We start from the raw sequence: 18,329 nt of genomic DNA on the forward strand, positions 1-18,329 counted from the left end.
TAATGTTTTCTAATTTGAGTGGTACGGGTAGGTTTTCGCAGGAAATTCGAGCATGGCACTGCGTCATTACGTCACGCCTGTAAACATAAAGAAGTTGTCCCGGCTACTAGGCTATGACGTGTGAGGATGCTGCAGGTGGCGGATCGTTTATAGCCTTTTCTCACAGCAGCTGGAATAATCAAATGTATCATTTTGATGGCGGATTGTAATCCATAAAGGATTATGTGTTTATGAAACACATGTGAATGAAATTATATTCCAGTTTTAAATGTGCTTTTGATTACAGATAGCCTGGGATTACACAAAATCTGTATTTTTAAGAAAACCAGTTCGAATGGAGCATAATTTGCTTTTTGGGTTAAAAGAATTTCTTAATATGAAATTCGAATGGTAGACTGTACAGAAATTGAAATCTACACGCTAATACACACTATAGCCAATGCTGATGTTGTTAACTTTAATAATTTGAGAATAAAGTATAACAATAATAATAATTTGCATGGTTTGATGTGATATGAGCTAACCGATCTTTAGATTTAATCACCATTGGTAGCCCGATTTATTGTAATGCTTTTTTCCTCAGTTGGTCAGAACAAATGTGGCAGACTTGTTACTTGTTCAGATGACAATATCCGGTGAAAATTCTTATTTGGGTCGTATTCCAAGACGTAGGCTAGAATCTGTGATTGCGAAGTACAGTAAATATCCACACCGGTGCGGTGACTGACTGCCACACATACTGCTCAAAACATTAGATTCATCCTGTACACAGCCGCACAACCCACGCAAGGAAGATAATTCCGCAAACAGCTGCAATTGCAGGTTTTCAAACACAGATGGCGACAAAGAGGCAAAACTTGCGGACTGCAGCTTTAACTACAGAAATGTTACACAGATGGAAGAATACAAGAAGCATCAGGGCGGTATATTTAAAAGCTGTTAAAAATTTATACTGTTGTATAAATACCACAAATTCTTGCAGCTTGTGATATAAAAAATTGTGTATTTATTTATATGAATTATTAGAAAGTTTTTATAAATCTTTTTCTATTAAATGTCCATCTTTATTGAAATATGTTAAGATTATTTATAGAAGTTTGATATTCCACAACCATAATTATTCCTCCATTGAACATTTTTTTCTTTAATTTCTGTTCTGTGTCTTCCACAGCTGGTAAAAGGTGTTCGGTACAGTATTATGGTTGAGATTGGAAGCACTCAGTGTAAGAAATCCCTAAAGCTGAGCGGTGTGGACACCTGTGACTTTTTCCCTGAGCCTCACAAACAGAAGGTGAGCAAACACTAATTCTTAAGCCATATAAAACATCACTACTCAGTGTCTTGTAATGGCAAATTCAGATGATTCTGTAACAGTCAATACACAGCACACAACCCATTTAGGGTGGAATTTCTTTTTGTCCATTATTAGCATGTTTGCAATTTTGATTTTGATTTCATGTTCAAAATAAATCAAATCCAGTATGATAACCCCATGTTTTTGTTCAAAAATTAGATCTGCCCATCTGCTGCAAAGAAATGCAGTTCTTGTAAATTTACAATCCACATTCTCTGTCCTAATCACCCCATTCTGTCTCTCCACAGACGGAGGTTTGTTTGTTTGAGGTTTGGGACATTCCCTGGGAAAATAAATCCACCCTACTTAAACAGAAATGCCAGCCTGCGGGTCAGTAGCCTGGGACAGATGGCAGATCTGTCAGCCTCATGTAGTCCAAATCATCTTTATCACATGATAGACTGCTGTGGTGTAAAACACAGAGACATGCATACTCATTGTAGTGTTTTAGGACAGGATATAAAGTGATTTTGATCATACAGCCACATGCATGTTTAGTTAACCTTGATATTGTTCATGTCTTAGTTTCCAAGGAGCTCAAAAAGGTTGCAGCCGTACCTCTAACCCATGGCAAACCCATGAAGGTATGGATAAGTGTGCAGTGTACACCAAAAATGTCATTAAAATATTTGCAATTTGCAATTAACCCTATAAAGCCTACTGCATCAAAACTTTGTTGAAAAACCTATTGTGCACACTACATGCTATCTGTCATCTGATTATTAGTATAAACATAAAAGACCTTTTAGTATGTCCCCCATCAGGTCATGGTTCATGTGTCTTTTTGCTGTGAAATCTTTACTAATTTTTATAAAGTAAATGTAAGAATAACTTTTATATTGTTAGCAATATTACAAGATGAACACTTAGCGGACTGAAGCAACTTAGAATATGAATATGTAGAATATGAGTATCAAATATAATACATGAGGCTTCTGAGAAATATTTTTTCCTCCTCAATTATGAGCTCCATATACTCATTATTATATTATATGAGCTATATAAAAGCCTGATGTATCAAATATAATACTCAACAAAAAAACACACACATGCAAACTTTAAGATTTTTTTTTTTCATATTTTGTCTAAAATTCAATAAACAGTTCCATTTCATTTTTTTTTTCAAACCATTATTTCAAATGTCAGGCTTTACAGTGTTAAATATTTGTGAGCTTTTCATCATGCAGTTTATGATTTTTTATTTTTTGCTATTTTCAGGAAACTGTGGAGCTTTTGACCGAGTTTAAAAACTTTATGATCACATACAATCGAACATACAGCTCCCAAGAAGGTAAAACACAGAATATACTTTACATTACTATGAATTTGTCACACTTGTATTTTATTCTACATTTTATATTGTAATTTCTCAGGTACTAGGAAATTTGTAATAATAATAATAATAAACAAGTAATCAGTTTGTGATCTTGTGCAATTTTATAAGTATACATATACAGTATATTAATATATATTACCTCTCACATAGATACCATAATGTAAACTATTACCATATTAGTTTTCTACACTAGTATGTCAGTAAATGGCTATTTGTAATGCACATAACACAATAAAAATCCCTTCTTTAAGCACTGATCCATTTCACTCCACAGAGGCAGAGAAGCGTCTGCGCATTTTCCAGGGGAATATGAAAACGGCACAAACACTGCAATCTCTGGAACAGGGGTCAGCTGAGTACGGGGTCACCAAGTTCAGTGACCTCACAGGTATGTTTATGGATTTGTTGATTATCGGTGATTACTCCGTTAATAAAATGAGCAAAAATGGCCAATTAGTGGTGACTCAGTGGTCAAAAGTAACAATCCAAGCCAAAATTAACATGATTAACAATAGTTATTACATGATTCAAAGACGCTGTTACAACATTTGTAACACTTGTGACCAGTCTAATATATATCGAGTATAAGATCATATCAATGCAGCTGATCCCAACATCTGTGTGTTTAGAGGATGAGTTCAGAATGATGTACCTGAACCCAATGCTGAGTCAGTGGAGCCTGAAGGAGGAGATGAATCCAGCGACTCCGGCTAGTAAGGCTGCTCCTGACAGCTGGGACTGGAGGGACCACGGGGCGGTCAGTCCTGTGAAGAATCAGGTATGATGGCACAGATTAGCGTGAATCAGTGAAACATCAGTCCGAGTACGTCTGCAGAATTTAACTTCAAATTAACATGTTTTATTATTGTAACCCTGGTAAACTTGGGTTAATTAAGCCTTTACATTATTTCTAGTGTGATTAATCCCTGTGTATTTTGATTGTAAACATTCACGTTTAAGTTCGTTACTGTGTTTATTTTTAAGAGTGGTCACCTATATTTATTACCTTCAGTATGCAAATACGGGTAAGCAAAATCATTCATTTTGATTGGTTTGTAAATGTTAAACATTTTAACGGACTGTCTGTTGCAGGGCATGTGTGGCTCCTGTTGGGCATTTTCTGTGACTGGAAACATTGAGGGACAGTGGTTCAAGAAAACCGGACAGCTTCTTTCCCTCTCTGAGCAGGGTAAATATAAACTACAATACCGTTTAAAAGTTTGGGGTCAGTGAGAGATTTTTTTTTTTTAAAGAAATTAATACTTTTATGCAGCAAGGATGCATTCACAACTGATCAGAAATGACAGTAAAGACATTTATAATGACAAAAGATTTGTATTTCAAATAAATACTGTTCTTTTGAACTTCCTATTCACCAAAGAATCCTGAACAAATGACTAAATTCAGTGAAAAGGTACATTAGTTTCATTGCTCACCTCTTTACCTCACAGAATTAGTGGACTGTGATAAACTGGACCAAGCATGTGGAGGTGGACTGCCGTCTAACGCTTACGAAGCCATTGAGAAGCTCGGTAAGAAATCACATTCCCTTTCAATCAAACTACCTATAGGGAATCTGTAAGAATAAACATGGCCCATATAAATGTGCTTCTTTCTTTTACCTATAAAGGAGGTCTTGAAACAGAAACAGACTACAACTACATAGGACACAAGCAGAGCTGTGATTTCTCTTCAGGGAAGGTGGCCGCCTACATTAACAGCTCCGTTGAGCTGCCTGACAATGAAAACGGTGAGAGAGATGAGGAACTAGAGATGTGTCAATAAACTCAATTCAATTTAAAACACATTAAAACAACTCTGATGATGGAAATACCTGCGCTAGAGGAAATTAAAAATATCAAATATTTATATCAGAACATTTGGAGAGAAATATGAGCTATAAGCTAATCTTACTTAAGTGTTAATATACCATCGATAATTACAGAGCATCCAGTGTTTTAAATGGAAATACACCTGTGTTCAAAAATTTGGGTAAGATTTATTTAAATGTTTAACTCACCAAGGCTGCATAGTAAAAACAGTAATAATGCTAAATATTATTACAATTTAAAGTAACAATTTTCTTTCTTTGAATACATTTATATTCAAATGCTATTTATTCCTGTGATGCAAAGCTACATTTTTAGAATCATTATTCAAGTTTCAGTGTCACATGATTATTCAGAAATCATTATAATATGATTTGCTGCTCAAGAAACATCTTTTTAAATGATCATCAATGTTGAATACAGTTTTACTGCTTAATACCATATTTTCTTTGATGTACACAAAGTTCAAAAGAACAGCACCGATTTAAAGATTTTTTTGTTACAGTAGAACTGTAAAATGTCTTGATTGGTATTGCCTTGTAGAGATTGCTGCTTGGCTGGCTGAGAAGGGTCCGGTCTCTGCTGCCCTCAATGCTTTCGCCATGCAGGTAAAACAAACACACCATGGAACTGCCTTATTGGAAAAATATACCATTAGCATGCATTAATATATTTCCCTGTAATGTTCTGGGCAAAATTATATGTAATGTAATTGATGAGAAAACAGTAAAAACAAATGTGTGTGTGTGTGTATATATATATATATATATATAAAATAAGCCACACGTTTCTAATGCAACAAAAAAAATACGTATCTTTACCTGATTACTTGAAGTTGCCTTTTTTAAACATGTTTTATTTTTTTACTGTCTTTAGTTCTACAGAAAGGGAGTGTCTCATCCTCTAAAGATCTTCTGCAACCCCTGGATGATTGATCACGCTGTGCTGCTTGTGGGATTCGGACAACGTGAGTTATATTGATTTCAATGTTTGTACTGATTCAGATGTGAACTTCAGGTGTTTAAACAGCAAGGCTGTGCCAAACAAAGTTTCATTATATACATTTCACTATATACATTTACAGGCATATAGAATCAGTCAACAGAGTTGCTTAGTGATGTTTATTTTGCTGCTTTTTTGTGCAGGTAATGGCATTCCATTCTGGGCCATCAAGAACAGCTGGGGAGAGGACTATGGAGAGCAGGTATGAACAATCACCTCAACAATGTGCAAGAAAATGGCAGCAATCATTATTTGATGTTAAAATCATTAATACATGGCCTCTGTAGACATCTATTCTTGATTGATGTTGGAAAACATTACTGATGTTTTAATGTCAGTAAGTTTGATTGTTAGAAAATAAAGTGAAAAGCATCTAAAATTGCTCCAAATTAAAATTTAAGGTCTTCTAGTCCCGTTCTTTTGGCACACAATACACTAAAAGTGATCCAGTGGTGGTTCATATTTTTAAAAGGTGAGCCACATCTTTTAAAAGACACAAGTTGCTTTTGAGTTATATTGATATCATTATTTACTGCTATTGTGTGAAAATGCATCGTTTTTTTGGTTTATATTTGACCTCACGAAGCACTTTGAGCTGCAATATGAAAACTGCTATAAAAATAAGTTTTATCAATAAAAATGTGTTGTTTGCAATTATTGTAGATTTTCCACCGAAACCAGCACAGAAAAAAAACTAAACAAAAAAAACATTTGGTCCTGCTCGTAACTTACATGTAGATGTTTGTAGACTGTGATATCACAGAAATGTTCAAATGTTTCCTGTACTTCTCTTATAGGGTTACTATTACCTGTACAGAGGATCCAGACTGTGTGGAATCAACAAGATGTGCTCATCTGCAATTGTGAATTAGACGCACACACTCACACTCACAATCAGAAAGCAAGCAAGCATGGATACAAAACATTTGAAAACAGCCCAGTCATGAACGTGATGATTGTGCTCAGAGTTCACTCTGTTTCAGTCAGGATGTGATCTGTGAACACAGTGTAAACACACATTCTGCACACATTTCATCTACATAAGCACATAATTCTCAGTAGTTCAGATACATGAAGTATTTCTCTTGAGGTCATGTACTTTAGGTACCAGTCATTTTGCTGTTACATAATGCTATAGCTGAATTTTGATGTACATTACCTCAGATCCACATGTGATGTTACAGACACAGCAGATTACCACACAACAGATAACAGCACAGTTTACCATGTTACTAAAACATTACATAGTCTATGTGTTGTTGTGATTTTAGACTAGGTAATTACTTTATATTTTACTCTAATCAGTTTTGTTATTCTGTGTTGTATTATCTAATTGTTAATTTAATTTCAAAATAGTGAGTTGAGCCAGTGTCATATTTGCTTTTAAACCTGCTGAACAGATTAGCACTTATCAATTTTTAACAGTGCATTTTACTGAATATTTTTAGCTGCTGGTCTTGGAAACTAGATTTTGCACACTATGAATTTCCACAGTATATTGTGATCATTCCGTTAATGTAAGTATAGCTGTTTTTACCCGCACATCTTCCTCTTTTTTTTTTTTTAACCATATTTTGCTGCATGGGAAAAAGTTGCTGATGCTTCTTCCAAATGCACAATGGAAGATTTGTTTGAGGTTCGAGTTGTGGTAGAAAAGATGCATTTCTCAGTTGCTGTGTTGTTACTGTTCAAACCAGCTGTACCTCTAATGCATTATCAAAGCTGTATTGCTGAATAAACTCCCAAATGTCTCAGTCATGCTTTATGCTGCAATAACAGTCAAGTTTTTCTTAGTTCAATAAATGAGCAATATTCATTTAGAAAAGGCTTAAATTAGTTTCAAATTTTAGCCACTTTAAAATGTATGCAACCCAGGATGAAAGCGCAAACAGCAGTAAATGAAGCAAGAGAACTATGGTTAACCTCAGATTAGTTTTTGAGTTAAAAGTGGAACTTGAAGTGTTGTTTGGGTGGTTTTAGATGAAGCAGAAAAAATCAGAGAAAAAACTAAAATACATAAAATATATAAATGATTAAGCTTCACGAAACGGAAAATACTTTTCATCCAAGGTGAATGCTTTGCAGATTTTGTGGAGTCTAGTGGTTATTTGTGGTAGTTCACCTCAGTCCGAATAGCTTTGCAATTTCCACACATTTCATTGACCTCAACAGAGATCACACAGTTAAATTAAACATGTCATGTTATTTTATTGTCTTAAAAATTTACACAATCCCCAAGGGAGGGATTTAGTACACTAAAACATTTAACAGCACAACTACACAAACGGGGAATTTTTTTTTTTTTTTTTAAATATTATAGACTTTACCAAAAAAAATCCCCCTTGTAGGTTTTTATACTCAGCTTGACAGATAGGCCATCTCTTACAGAATGACATAATGTCACAATAAGGAACAATGTTATTGAGAACCATAAGAAATCCATCATGTTTTGGGAAGACATTTCATGGACTATCAGTATTTCGTATGAAATATGTTCATTATAAACAGAACATCCATTCGGATGATTTTTTCCCCTTCTTTTCTTTTTACAGTCACCAGAGAACAGGCATTAGTGCAAAAATGGTATAACAAGGTAGTCCTGGCTGCAGTTTATCCATTTATTGGAGAGCGTGACATTTTACAGTCCTCTAGAACTCATGAGGGGACTCGTACTCGGATGAATATGACAGATGTTCACTAAATGGAGCAGTGAACCATCGTTTCACAAAAGAAAGAGTTATTTATAATTGAGTAACTTATTTAAAAACTTAGAAATCACTGATTCTTAAATATTGGGGCAAAACAGGGCAAAAAACAAATGTTAATGCATCAAATAATTATTGTGTGTAAACTTGTACTTGTAATTTTCTGACTTGGTTGCTACTTTAGAAATAATTCATACAAGACTAGTTCACAGGTCAGATACAAAATGTGTACGGTCATGTGACAATTTGCTAGACTTGTCAGTATTTATAAAAATGAGCTGACTAATGTCAAATATTAATCATAAGTACTGACAAATTTAGCATTCAACTTTAAGAATGAAGAAAATATCACACTATCATAACCATATAAGTATTAATTTGCTGTAGCCACTTTATTTTTCTAGTGTTGCTAATAGTAACAGGACTTCAATATTCTAATAGGAAATCTTTATGATGGAGGTGGCAAATTATAGAAAGGGAACACGTTGATGTATATATAAACTGTAATGTAATATAAAAAAACTGTGAAACATTATTATTATTTAAAATAACACTTTCTATTTTAATATTTTAAAAGCGTTAAAAACAATGCAAAGTCTCAGTGTTAAAAACAATGACCCCCCCCCCGTTTATTATTATTATTTTAAATAAATAAAACAATAATAAAGTTTTGCCCCACTTCTCAAGAATCAGTGAAATATTGTTCTAAATGCTTACCATGAATTTGTGCACTAAAAAAGTAATTGTAATAATAATAATCATAATAACAATAAATAATTGAACATGGCAGGACATATCAGAGATATGAAGTTCTAAATGATCCACTCTATATGGGTCCTATATGATTCCAAACTCTACACAAGTCTCCTCTCTATTACAATGAGACTTGGCTCTATTAGTATGAGAACAGTAGGTTACTAACGCTTGATGATGGACATGTGATTGAAAAGCACTAGAAGTACATTCACAGTTTGCAAGCTGATAGTGGTTTGTCTAATACAGCGGGCCTAAGGTGGGGGTGGACGTCTCCCTCTACGACTGTACAAATAGTGGAGGTAGCAATGTGTGTATTCTGTGTCATCCAGTAGTTGAGCACCTGGTTAAAAGAGAAAATCTGGAGGGGAAAAAAATGGATTCCAACTTTTTTTTCTTTAAAATAATAACGGTCCATTCAATGAGAAAGCACCAGTAATTTTTAAATTGATATTTTTTTTTATAAACAAATAATGCATTAACGGTGGTATGTTTTGTTAAGATTCTACATAAATGTCCCAGAGAAATCCCAGGACGGCGGACGATACACAAGGATGCGGTAGAACGATTCCAGCAGAAACAGATGAGCTTGTTCGGATTTCCAGGGAGATTATCATGGCCTTCAAATTTCGGCCAGCAAATGTGAGACACTAAGTCAGTAGAGTTCAGAGGGACCTGAGCGTACAGAGTGACACACCAGACAGAGCGATGAATGAATAGGCAGAGGCAACGCAGCCAAGTTTGGATCAGAAGACAGTTAAGACCCGTAGTGGATACATTAAGCTATAAAGGACACCTACAAATGAGTTTGATCGTGGATTTTATCCCAAACAGATCGCAGATCAGCGTAAATTTAGTCCTAATGAAGTGACTTGTTTGTCTGCAGCAGTATTTGTTACAAATATCAACAACAACAAAAAAAGAAGTAAAAGATACCTCCAGTGAATAATGATGAAGTGTGTTTTTGAAACACGTCTACATTTGAAAACAGCAGGAACAGGCGTCACACGAGCGCTGTAAGATTGTAACAGTCCTGGTGAAGTTGGGTTTAACAGCGGTCCCCATCACTACACGCTGGTGATGGAGGCCTGTTTCTCCGTGCGGTTGGCGGGAGGCTCACGGATGGTGCGGAAGCTGGGGGGCTGGTAGGGCGGCGGGGGTCTTTTGGTGCCAATGTGTCCTGGACTCAAAGCCATATTCTGGCGCCTGCTATTTTCCACATTACTCGAGGTGTTCGAAGCAAGGCTTTCCCGCGTGCTGAAGCGGTACAGAAGGACAGAAAGGGAAAGAGAATGAAAGTGTTATGAAGAAAGCAGAAATGGAAAATTGATTAGTAACAGGCTGAAAAAGGAACAAAGATGGGGTTAGTCAAGGTTAACTATCACAATCTTGTTATTAATGCTGATCTATATTCTGTGTGATTGGCTTTCGACCCTTTGTAATAATCTATGAATACATACATGATGCTGTTTTGTTTATAGTTAAGCAACTTAATTAATTGTAATTGGTTTATAAACATTATTTTAAACATTATTCACTTTTTTTCACAGATGTCAATGTTATGCTTTGAATAAACGTGCATTAGTAATATTTTGCTCGATGCGCCCTCTTGTGGCCTCAGGAGAGAAGCCAAAAGTTTTTATTCAGCCTAACTGAAATTATGCATTTTTAAATTCAAATATAATTAGAATTTTGATAATATTTAAGTACAAAATTCTAATTTAGTTTTCAGCCATTTTGACAGCCCTAATGACTATATGAGAGTTGTAGGAATGCAAGTCTTCATATAAAAAAAATAATCGGAAAATATCAAATTATTCAGCCCATTATAAATGTGACTGCCCAAATTTCAAAGGGGGAATCAAAATGTATTAAATAAATCAAATTACAAGTGGAATCCATTCAATTTTTACCCCCTCCAAATACATAACTGTAAAAAAATCTGTATTTTTTGTATATTTTATATATCTAGATATTTTATTATTGCAATAATTAATTAGCTTTTATTAACCATTTAAATCATACATTTGATAGAGACTTACAAAGCCAAAAAAAAATCCTGTTGGATAGGGATGAAGGGGCGGGTAATATGACCAAAATCTCATATCACGATACGAGTAATTATTCCACGATAACGATATTTATCACTATATATTTGTTTTTGCTTTAAATAAGGACTTTATGATATCACAATGTTTGATACCATAGAAATTTCATAATTTTTGTCACCAGTGTCAATTTCACAAAAAAATACTAATACTAGCCTAAATTAAAAAAAAAACAAACAAACTCAAGCTCACTGAAGACAAGTAAACAGTCAGCAATTAAATAAAAAAACTAATTACTAGCAATAGGATAATAAAAACTATATTAGAACAAATAAATAAGAAATGCTACATGCATTGTATAAAGTAATCAAAAACACTGCGCATACTTCACTGTGTAAATTTATTTAGAATTTTAGAATGTTGTCACTTTAAGAGTTCTTTTTCGCTGCTGATTGCATTTTAACAGCTTCAAATAACGTTTTAAAATGGCAATGCTTAAAAATACAATACAAACGATACGATTTTTTTTTTGTGACCACTTAGCACAGCAATGTCAATAGTCCACAGACAATAGTCCAAAATCTCAACCGGTTGACAAATGTCTACCGGTTAATCATGTCTACTGTTATATCGCCCACCCCTACTGTTGGATATTTTAAAATAAAAATTGTTGTTGGTCCAAGAAACTACAAAATTAAAAACATAAAAAAACTCATATGAGACAAGAGATCAACATTTCAGCTTTTATTTCCAGGTATTTTCATCTGGATCTGATACACAACTTCGAGGATAGCACCTTTTGTTTGAACCCACCCATTGCTCATGTGACCAAAAGTACTGGAACATGTGACTGACAGGTGTGTTTTGTTGCCTGGTGTGTCCTATTTTATTGATTATTCAAACAATAAATAGCACTGAATGCCTGTGCTCAGTTTCAGATTTGGATTTTGCCTGTGCAGACTGCATTTATAGTTAGATGTGTAACCAACTTGAAAATCAGAAAGCTGTCTATGGGTGAAAAACAAGGAATGGTGAAGCTGAGAGAAGATGGAACATCAATCAGAGCCATTGCACAAACATTGGCCATGGCCAGTACAACCATTTGGAATGTCCCGAGGAAGAAAGAAACCACTGGTGTACTAAGCAATAGACCTCAAACAGGTAGACCAAGGAAAACATCAGCAGTTGACGACAGAAACATTGTGACAGCTGTAAAGAAAGACCCTAAAACAACTGTTAGTGACATCAGCAACAACCTCCAGAGCGCAGGAGTGAAGGTATCACAATCTACTGTTCGCAGAAGACTTCATGAACAAAAGAACAGAGGCTACACCAGAAGATGCAAACCACTCATTAGCAAGAAGAATAGGAGATGAGCCTCAAAAATTCTGGGACAAAATTTATGGACTGATGAGACAAAGATTAACCTTTACCAAAGTGATGGAAAGGCTAAAGTTTGGAGAAAAAGGAATCTGCTCATGATCCCAAACATACAAGCTCATCTGAACCACAGTGGAGGTTATGTCATGGCTTGGGCTTGCATCGCTTATTCTGGGATCTTAACTGATGATGTAACATGACGGCAGCAGCAAAATGAACTCAGAAGTTTTGTCTGCCAATTTACAGAAAGATGCAACCAAACTGATTGGGAGATCCTTCATCATGCAGCAAGATAATGACCCAAAACATAGTGCCAAAGCAACAAAGGAGTTCATCAGGGGCAAAAAGTGGAAGGTTTTAGACTGGCCAAGTCAATCTCCTATAGACTTAAATCCTATAGAGCAGTGTTACTCATTGCGCGGCTCGCCAAGCTTTAATGTGTGGCTTGCATGGCAGATGGCAGTAAATAATGCGATATGATCAATACAGATATTTAATAAAAACATTAAAAATGAGCAGGGCTAAAACTAAGCCATTAAAAAAAAAAAAACACACACCGTGTCTACACTGGACGCGAGCGTCGTGGTGCGACGCGACAAAAGACAATAGAACCCATTTTAATTATGGCCCTATGATTTCTGCGATGCGGAAAACGCAGACGGAATTGCAGAATCCAGTCATAAAAACAGAATTTACTGTATAACGCAGAATGTCACGGAATTTGTCAAAGTTTGGGTGAATAAATCAAAAGTAGGTAATTACACTTAAATCAAATCGCAATATTGACTGGTATCTGTAAATATTAAACTGCAAAAATACCATTTAAATATGAATCCTGCATGTCTCTATGAATGAATGGCACAGACGTGCGGTTTCGTTTACTACACACATACTGAAGTGCGCAGTGTTTTCGGCGTCTGCTGTCTCGCTAAATGAGAACATAAATAGCCTACATGAACAACAGTCAGTGTCTGCTCTATTATAAATAATTTATATGTTAAAAATACCCAAAACAGCGGAATTACAAGATGGAAATATAGACTAGAAAGACATTTAAACTTGCTCTGCCCTTACGTCCATGATATTTACTCACTGTGGAGTTGTTTTGCAATCTTTCCAGCTCTTAACGCCGAATGTGCTCTTATGGTTTGATACATGATGGGCTAATGTAGAAGCAAATAACTTTAAAAAATAACTTTAAAAAATAAACCCCTTTGTATTGCATTGCATATTGTATGTTCAGGGATGACAGATTGAGAAGCAGACATGCTATTTATGACTGGATGTAACTTTTCATACTTTGCAGTAAAAGTGTCTATCCTATTAACTTTGTCCTATAAGTGCGGCTCTCGTGAAAAAAAAATAGTGAAGATCACTGCTATAGAGTATGCATTTTACCTGCTAAAAAAAAAAGACACTGAAGGGAGTAACCCCCCAAAACTGAAAGAAGCTGCGGTGAAAGCCTGGAAAAGCATCCCAAAAGAAGAATGCAAACGTTTGGTGATGTCATTGGGTCACATGCTTGATGCAGTCATTGCAAGCAAATGATTTGCATCTAAATATTAAGTCTTATTCCCTTTAATCTAGTTTAAGTCAATCTGTTCCAATACTTTTGGTCACAAAAGGACGTTAAGGGCAATGGGTGGGTTCAAACAAAAGGTGCTATCTTCTAAGTTGTATTTATCAGATCCAGATGAAAATACCTGGAAATTAAAGCTGAAATGTGGATCTCTTGTCTCATATTCATCTTTTGATGTCAATCCCAAATGTTTTCAGTCTACAGCAAAAATAAAGGAATTGGCCTCACTGTTCCAATACTTTTGGAGGGGAGTGTATTATATATATATATATTTTTATTTTTTATTTTTTTCTGGGTGTGCCCTTTTTTAATCTAGGTAATGTATTAAACAATAATAAGTATTTAGAAGGCGTTTGACATACTGCTGGAAATTTAGCTTGAATGAAAACACAAGAAGGAATTGCACAAAACTAACACACACACACACACACACAGGGTAAAAACTGCAACTGATCCACTGCATGAAAAACAACATACTTTAATCTGGGAAAACAAACAAACAAACTAAAAACACAATTAAAGCAAAAACAAAAGAAATAATGGGGGCACATTTTGTTCCTCAAATGTTTGAAATGTCTCATCAGGCTTTTGGCACCGAGCGGGGTCGCTGTCACTGTAGTGAAGCGCTCCTAACACGCTCTGCCTCGCAGGGTGACCTGAGTATCAGCACAGTGCTTGTTTTTCTTCATCCAATCACATTTTTCTAAACACAGTCAGAAAACATCCACTTCATCAATTTCAGCAGTTCAAGAAATCCGATTTTTAAAACACAAGGTATATTTCCTCAATTAGATGTCACAAGCTTCACTCTGGAAGTCACTGAGCCTTTTTAATGTTGGATGTTTGCCTGCAACACAGACTTATCATCCAACTTTAAAGTGTTTTCTGAGTCAATATTATTGCACTGCAACGTCTGAGCATGAAAACATCTACTGGAAGTTTGTGGTATGAGAGGTTTCAGACATTTGGAAGACTAAATCAAAGGGTCTGGGTGCAGGTTGAAGGGGAGGACAAGGATAATGGTAGGACATTAAGTTGCTCAAGTTGCATCATGTGCTCAAAGCAATTCATTCTTTAAGTAAAGCCTCAACCATATCAATAGATAAAGTGACAGACATGTGCTTATCCATTTTATATTGTGATCATTTTGAGAACAATGTCAATTAACCCAATGGATTTTGGATGAGAACACACAATGCAACAATGCAGCACTTAATAATACAAACATGACGTTCATTTAAACAAAAATGACAAAAGGAGTACCCAATACAACATATTTAAACAAAAATTCAGTTAAGGACAAAACCAATAGTGTAAACCCTTTCAAAGACTGCAGTTATAGAACTGGTAGTGGTTGACCTACATTAAGGTATATTCGGTACCTCTCACATGCTAGAGGCTTCTCCCATTTTAGTGAAAATGTGATTCATAGTAGTATTAAGCCTCCAACATAATCTAAGCAAACCTTTGCTAAATGTGTCAGAATGCATATTTGTAATGTCACACTGCTGGAGTCCATACTGTCCAATCGGGTAGAATGGACTGATTTTTGGCTGTTGTTGCTCTCACCTTCCTTGGGACTTAGAAAAGTAAGGTTCTTCTCAAACTTCCGTTGCAAATCCCGCTCTTTCTCCCGTTCCAGCAGCCATTGCATTGTCCCTCCCTCTTCTCGGACTTTCTCCTCCACCCGGTTCTTATGACTAGTCTCCTCTGAGTCATCATCCGACACGTTATAATAGTCGAAGGTGGTTTCTGCGCATGAAGCCTGCTCCTGAGCCGAGGATGGTGGCACGGTCAGTGGTAGAGCTTTATCAAAATGCTCCTGAGTCTCCAGGACCTCTGTTGACTTGGTGTGAGAGGACTTACCTATCGTACCTGGCCTTGAGAAGCTGCTCTCCACATAGTCTGGAGGTTTGAACAAAGTCTCTTGGCTGTAAACCTCTGGCATTTTGTCCAAGTCACCTGAGTCGGGATTGTGTTGGTGCAACAATCGTCCATTGGGGAGATGCTCGGGGGTTTGGCTTGTTGACGCTATAGAAATACTACTTTGTCCCTTTGCAGACTCCTCTTTATATTCTATAGGGTGAGGTGGTGTAAGATGAGGGGTCAGTCGCTCCGAGGAGATCCCCTTCCAGACACTATCCGTAAAGTCATGGCTGGGTTTTGCAAGAGAAGGTGGGGCAGAGAGAGAGACTTCATTTGCTGCAGTGCACTGGAAATAGTCGTCTACTGGTGTTTTGGGAGAGCAAGACTTCAGGTCGTTGTAAGCAGGAAGACTATCCCTGCTTTTACTCTTCTCCAGCGTCCGGTAAAGCACAGCATCCTCTGAGGATCCTCTTCCAACATCAGGCACACAAACGTCAGAGTGTAATCTAGCAGCAGATAGCATGATGCGGGAATAGTGGGTCGCCTGCGCAGATGCCCTCAAAGTACCATCATCAGTATAGTACCGACTCCTGTCATCGGGACTGCACTCAAAGTCTTCTGGGCCTCCCAAGTATGGACCACCTAGTGGTCCCTTGGAGTTGTCCATGGAACGTGACCTTTCTTTGGCCTTGCCCGACCTCTCATTTCGTGACTTTCTCTCTTGCGTATGACTATGACTTCGGTGGACTTTGGAATGTGACTGTGCCCTAGAAGGTTCTGGGAATGGCATTTCTGTCCGCCGCTTTGCCAGTTCCCCAGAAACATCCCACTCTGGAGCGGTGGTAAAGTGAGACTCCACAATATTGGGGTTGCTGTGAATCATATACTTCCCCCTATTCCGCTCCATGGACATCATGGTTTCGCGTGGTGAACGTACCAATGAGGAGCTGTAGAATCTGTAATCCCGATCATAGGTTATGCCCAGATTGGATCCTTCCGACGGATCCCCCCTGGATGCACGTGTTTTGCTATGGGAACGCAAGGCCTTGCCCTGCTGGGCCTTTCGATGGCTGCGGCTCCTCTTGCTGCGGGCGCTCTGCTGAGCCGAGGAGTTGGCTTTGTTCCGCTGCGCCTTCTCCTCCTCCAACCTCTTCATTACAGCTGTGTGGCGAGCAAGGTTCTCCACCGTGAGATCTGGGTTGATCCGACGGATGATCTCCATCTCCACCTCTCTAGGAACAGTACTGGGTGTCTCCTCGTCCCGCAGTGGCCACTCCTCAGGTGGGAACTGGGCTGAAAATGTGACTAGATGTTTCGTCTTGTCCTTCTTGAAGCTCAACCTGAACAGCTTCAGGCCGAACTTCTTAGACTGCTTCTCCCCGCTGCTGCTGCTTCCGTCTTTGTGTTTACTGTTCGTCTCTGTTTTAAATGGAAAACTAAGCGAACTCTTAATCTTCTCTGATGGCTGCTGCTGAGGGGGTGGAGACACAGGAGAGGACTCTTTATGCTCCTTAGACCTTCTCTGTAAGGTTGAGGTATGCGTACTAGGGATGTCCTCCCGGTAGCTGTTGTTGTAGGAGTCACTGTGGTTCTTGTGGTGAGGTCTTTCCCGGACACATCCCGAAGTGGAGGGTGTCATGGTACTCGAGTGAGGAGAGGTACACGGCTGCTGCTGCTGCTGCATGCGTTCCGGTATCCTCTCATCCAGGTGGTACCACTTGCTGTTAGTCCTAATGAGGGAAGGCGTGATGAAGTATGTCTGCTGGGTAACAATGAAATAACCCTCTGGGGTGGGGTAGATCTTCCGCTCTCGGACCAGCATGTTGAGCGTATGCCGCAGGATCTCCATACTTGGAGTGGGGACGCCTACCGGATAGAAAGATACAGAAGACAATCAGGTCAAATGCCCCAAATCAAATATCTTGATATCAACAATATCCATATTACACTGATATCACAATCTTAAAGGGTTAGTTCACCCAAAAATTCTGTCATTAATTACTCACCCTTGTGTTGTTCGAAACCCGTAAGACCTTCATTCATCTTCGGAACAAAATTTAAGATATTTTTGATGAAATATGAGGGCTCTCTGACCCTCCCATAGACAGCAAGGTAACTACCACGTTCAAGGTCCAGAAAAGTACCAAGATGATCATGGTCATGGATGATCGCATCAAGGTACTGTCGTGAACGCGCGTCCAAAGTGATGCAGTAGAGACGAAAACGTGAAATAAAGTCGTTATTTTTGTTTTCTTTGCACAAAAAAGTATTCTCGTAGCTTCGTAACTTTACAGTTGAACCACTGATGTCACACGGACTACTTTGTCGATCATCTTGGTACTTTTCTGTACCTTGAATGTGGTAGTTACCTAGCTGTCTATGGGAGGGTCAGAGAGCCCTCAGATTTCATCAAAAATATCTTAAATTGTGTTCCGAAGATGAACGAAGGTCTTACGGGTTTGGAACAACACGAGGGT

General features: G+C 37.4%; 1 protein-coding gene and 1 pseudogene across 3 annotated transcripts in view; one reads left to right on the forward strand and one right to left on the reverse strand.

Moving 5' to 3' along the window:
* LOC107587086 (cathepsin F-like) overlaps positions 1–14,420 on the forward strand; it is a 34,149-nt gene extending 19,729 nt beyond the window's left edge. For 2 of the 3 annotated variants that reach the window (XM_016274722.1, XM_016274720.1), the window contains exons 2-14: positions 1,172–1,291; positions 1,603–1,684; positions 1,880–1,938; positions 2,573–2,645; positions 2,965–3,078; positions 3,320–3,468; positions 3,783–3,879; positions 4,142–4,222; positions 4,321–4,440; positions 5,063–5,127; positions 5,396–5,486; positions 5,665–5,723; positions 6,319–7,279. In XM_016274722.1, coding sequence (XP_016130208.1) covers positions 1,172–1,291; positions 1,603–1,684; positions 1,880–1,938; positions 2,573–2,645; positions 2,965–3,078; positions 3,320–3,468; positions 3,783–3,879; positions 4,142–4,222; positions 4,321–4,440; positions 5,063–5,127; positions 5,396–5,486; positions 5,665–5,723; positions 6,319–6,393 — 1,185 coding nt within the window. In that variant the 3' untranslated portion in view covers positions 6,394–7,279. Of the gene's footprint in view, positions 1–1,171; positions 1,292–1,602; positions 1,685–1,879; positions 1,939–2,572; positions 2,646–2,964; positions 3,079–3,319; positions 3,469–3,782; positions 3,880–4,141; positions 4,223–4,320; positions 4,441–5,062; positions 5,128–5,395; positions 5,487–5,664; positions 5,724–6,318; positions 7,280–14,400 lie in introns of those variants that run through there. The other variant, XM_016274721.1, reaches the window with a different exon arrangement.
* Positions 14,421–15,309: 889 nt separating this feature from the next.
* Positions 15,310–17,728, reverse strand: LOC107587112 (storkhead-box protein 2 pseudogene; annotated as a pseudogene).
* Between the last annotated feature and the right edge of the window lie 601 nt (positions 17,729–18,329).

Source organism: Sinocyclocheilus grahami, unplaced genomic scaffold (genome assembly GCF_001515645.1).
Source record: "Sinocyclocheilus grahami isolate Dianchi unplaced genomic scaffold, SAMN03320097.WGS_v1.1 scaffold89.1, whole genome shotgun sequence".
Lineage (NCBI taxonomy): Eukaryota > Metazoa > Chordata > Actinopteri > Cypriniformes > Cyprinidae > Sinocyclocheilus > Sinocyclocheilus grahami.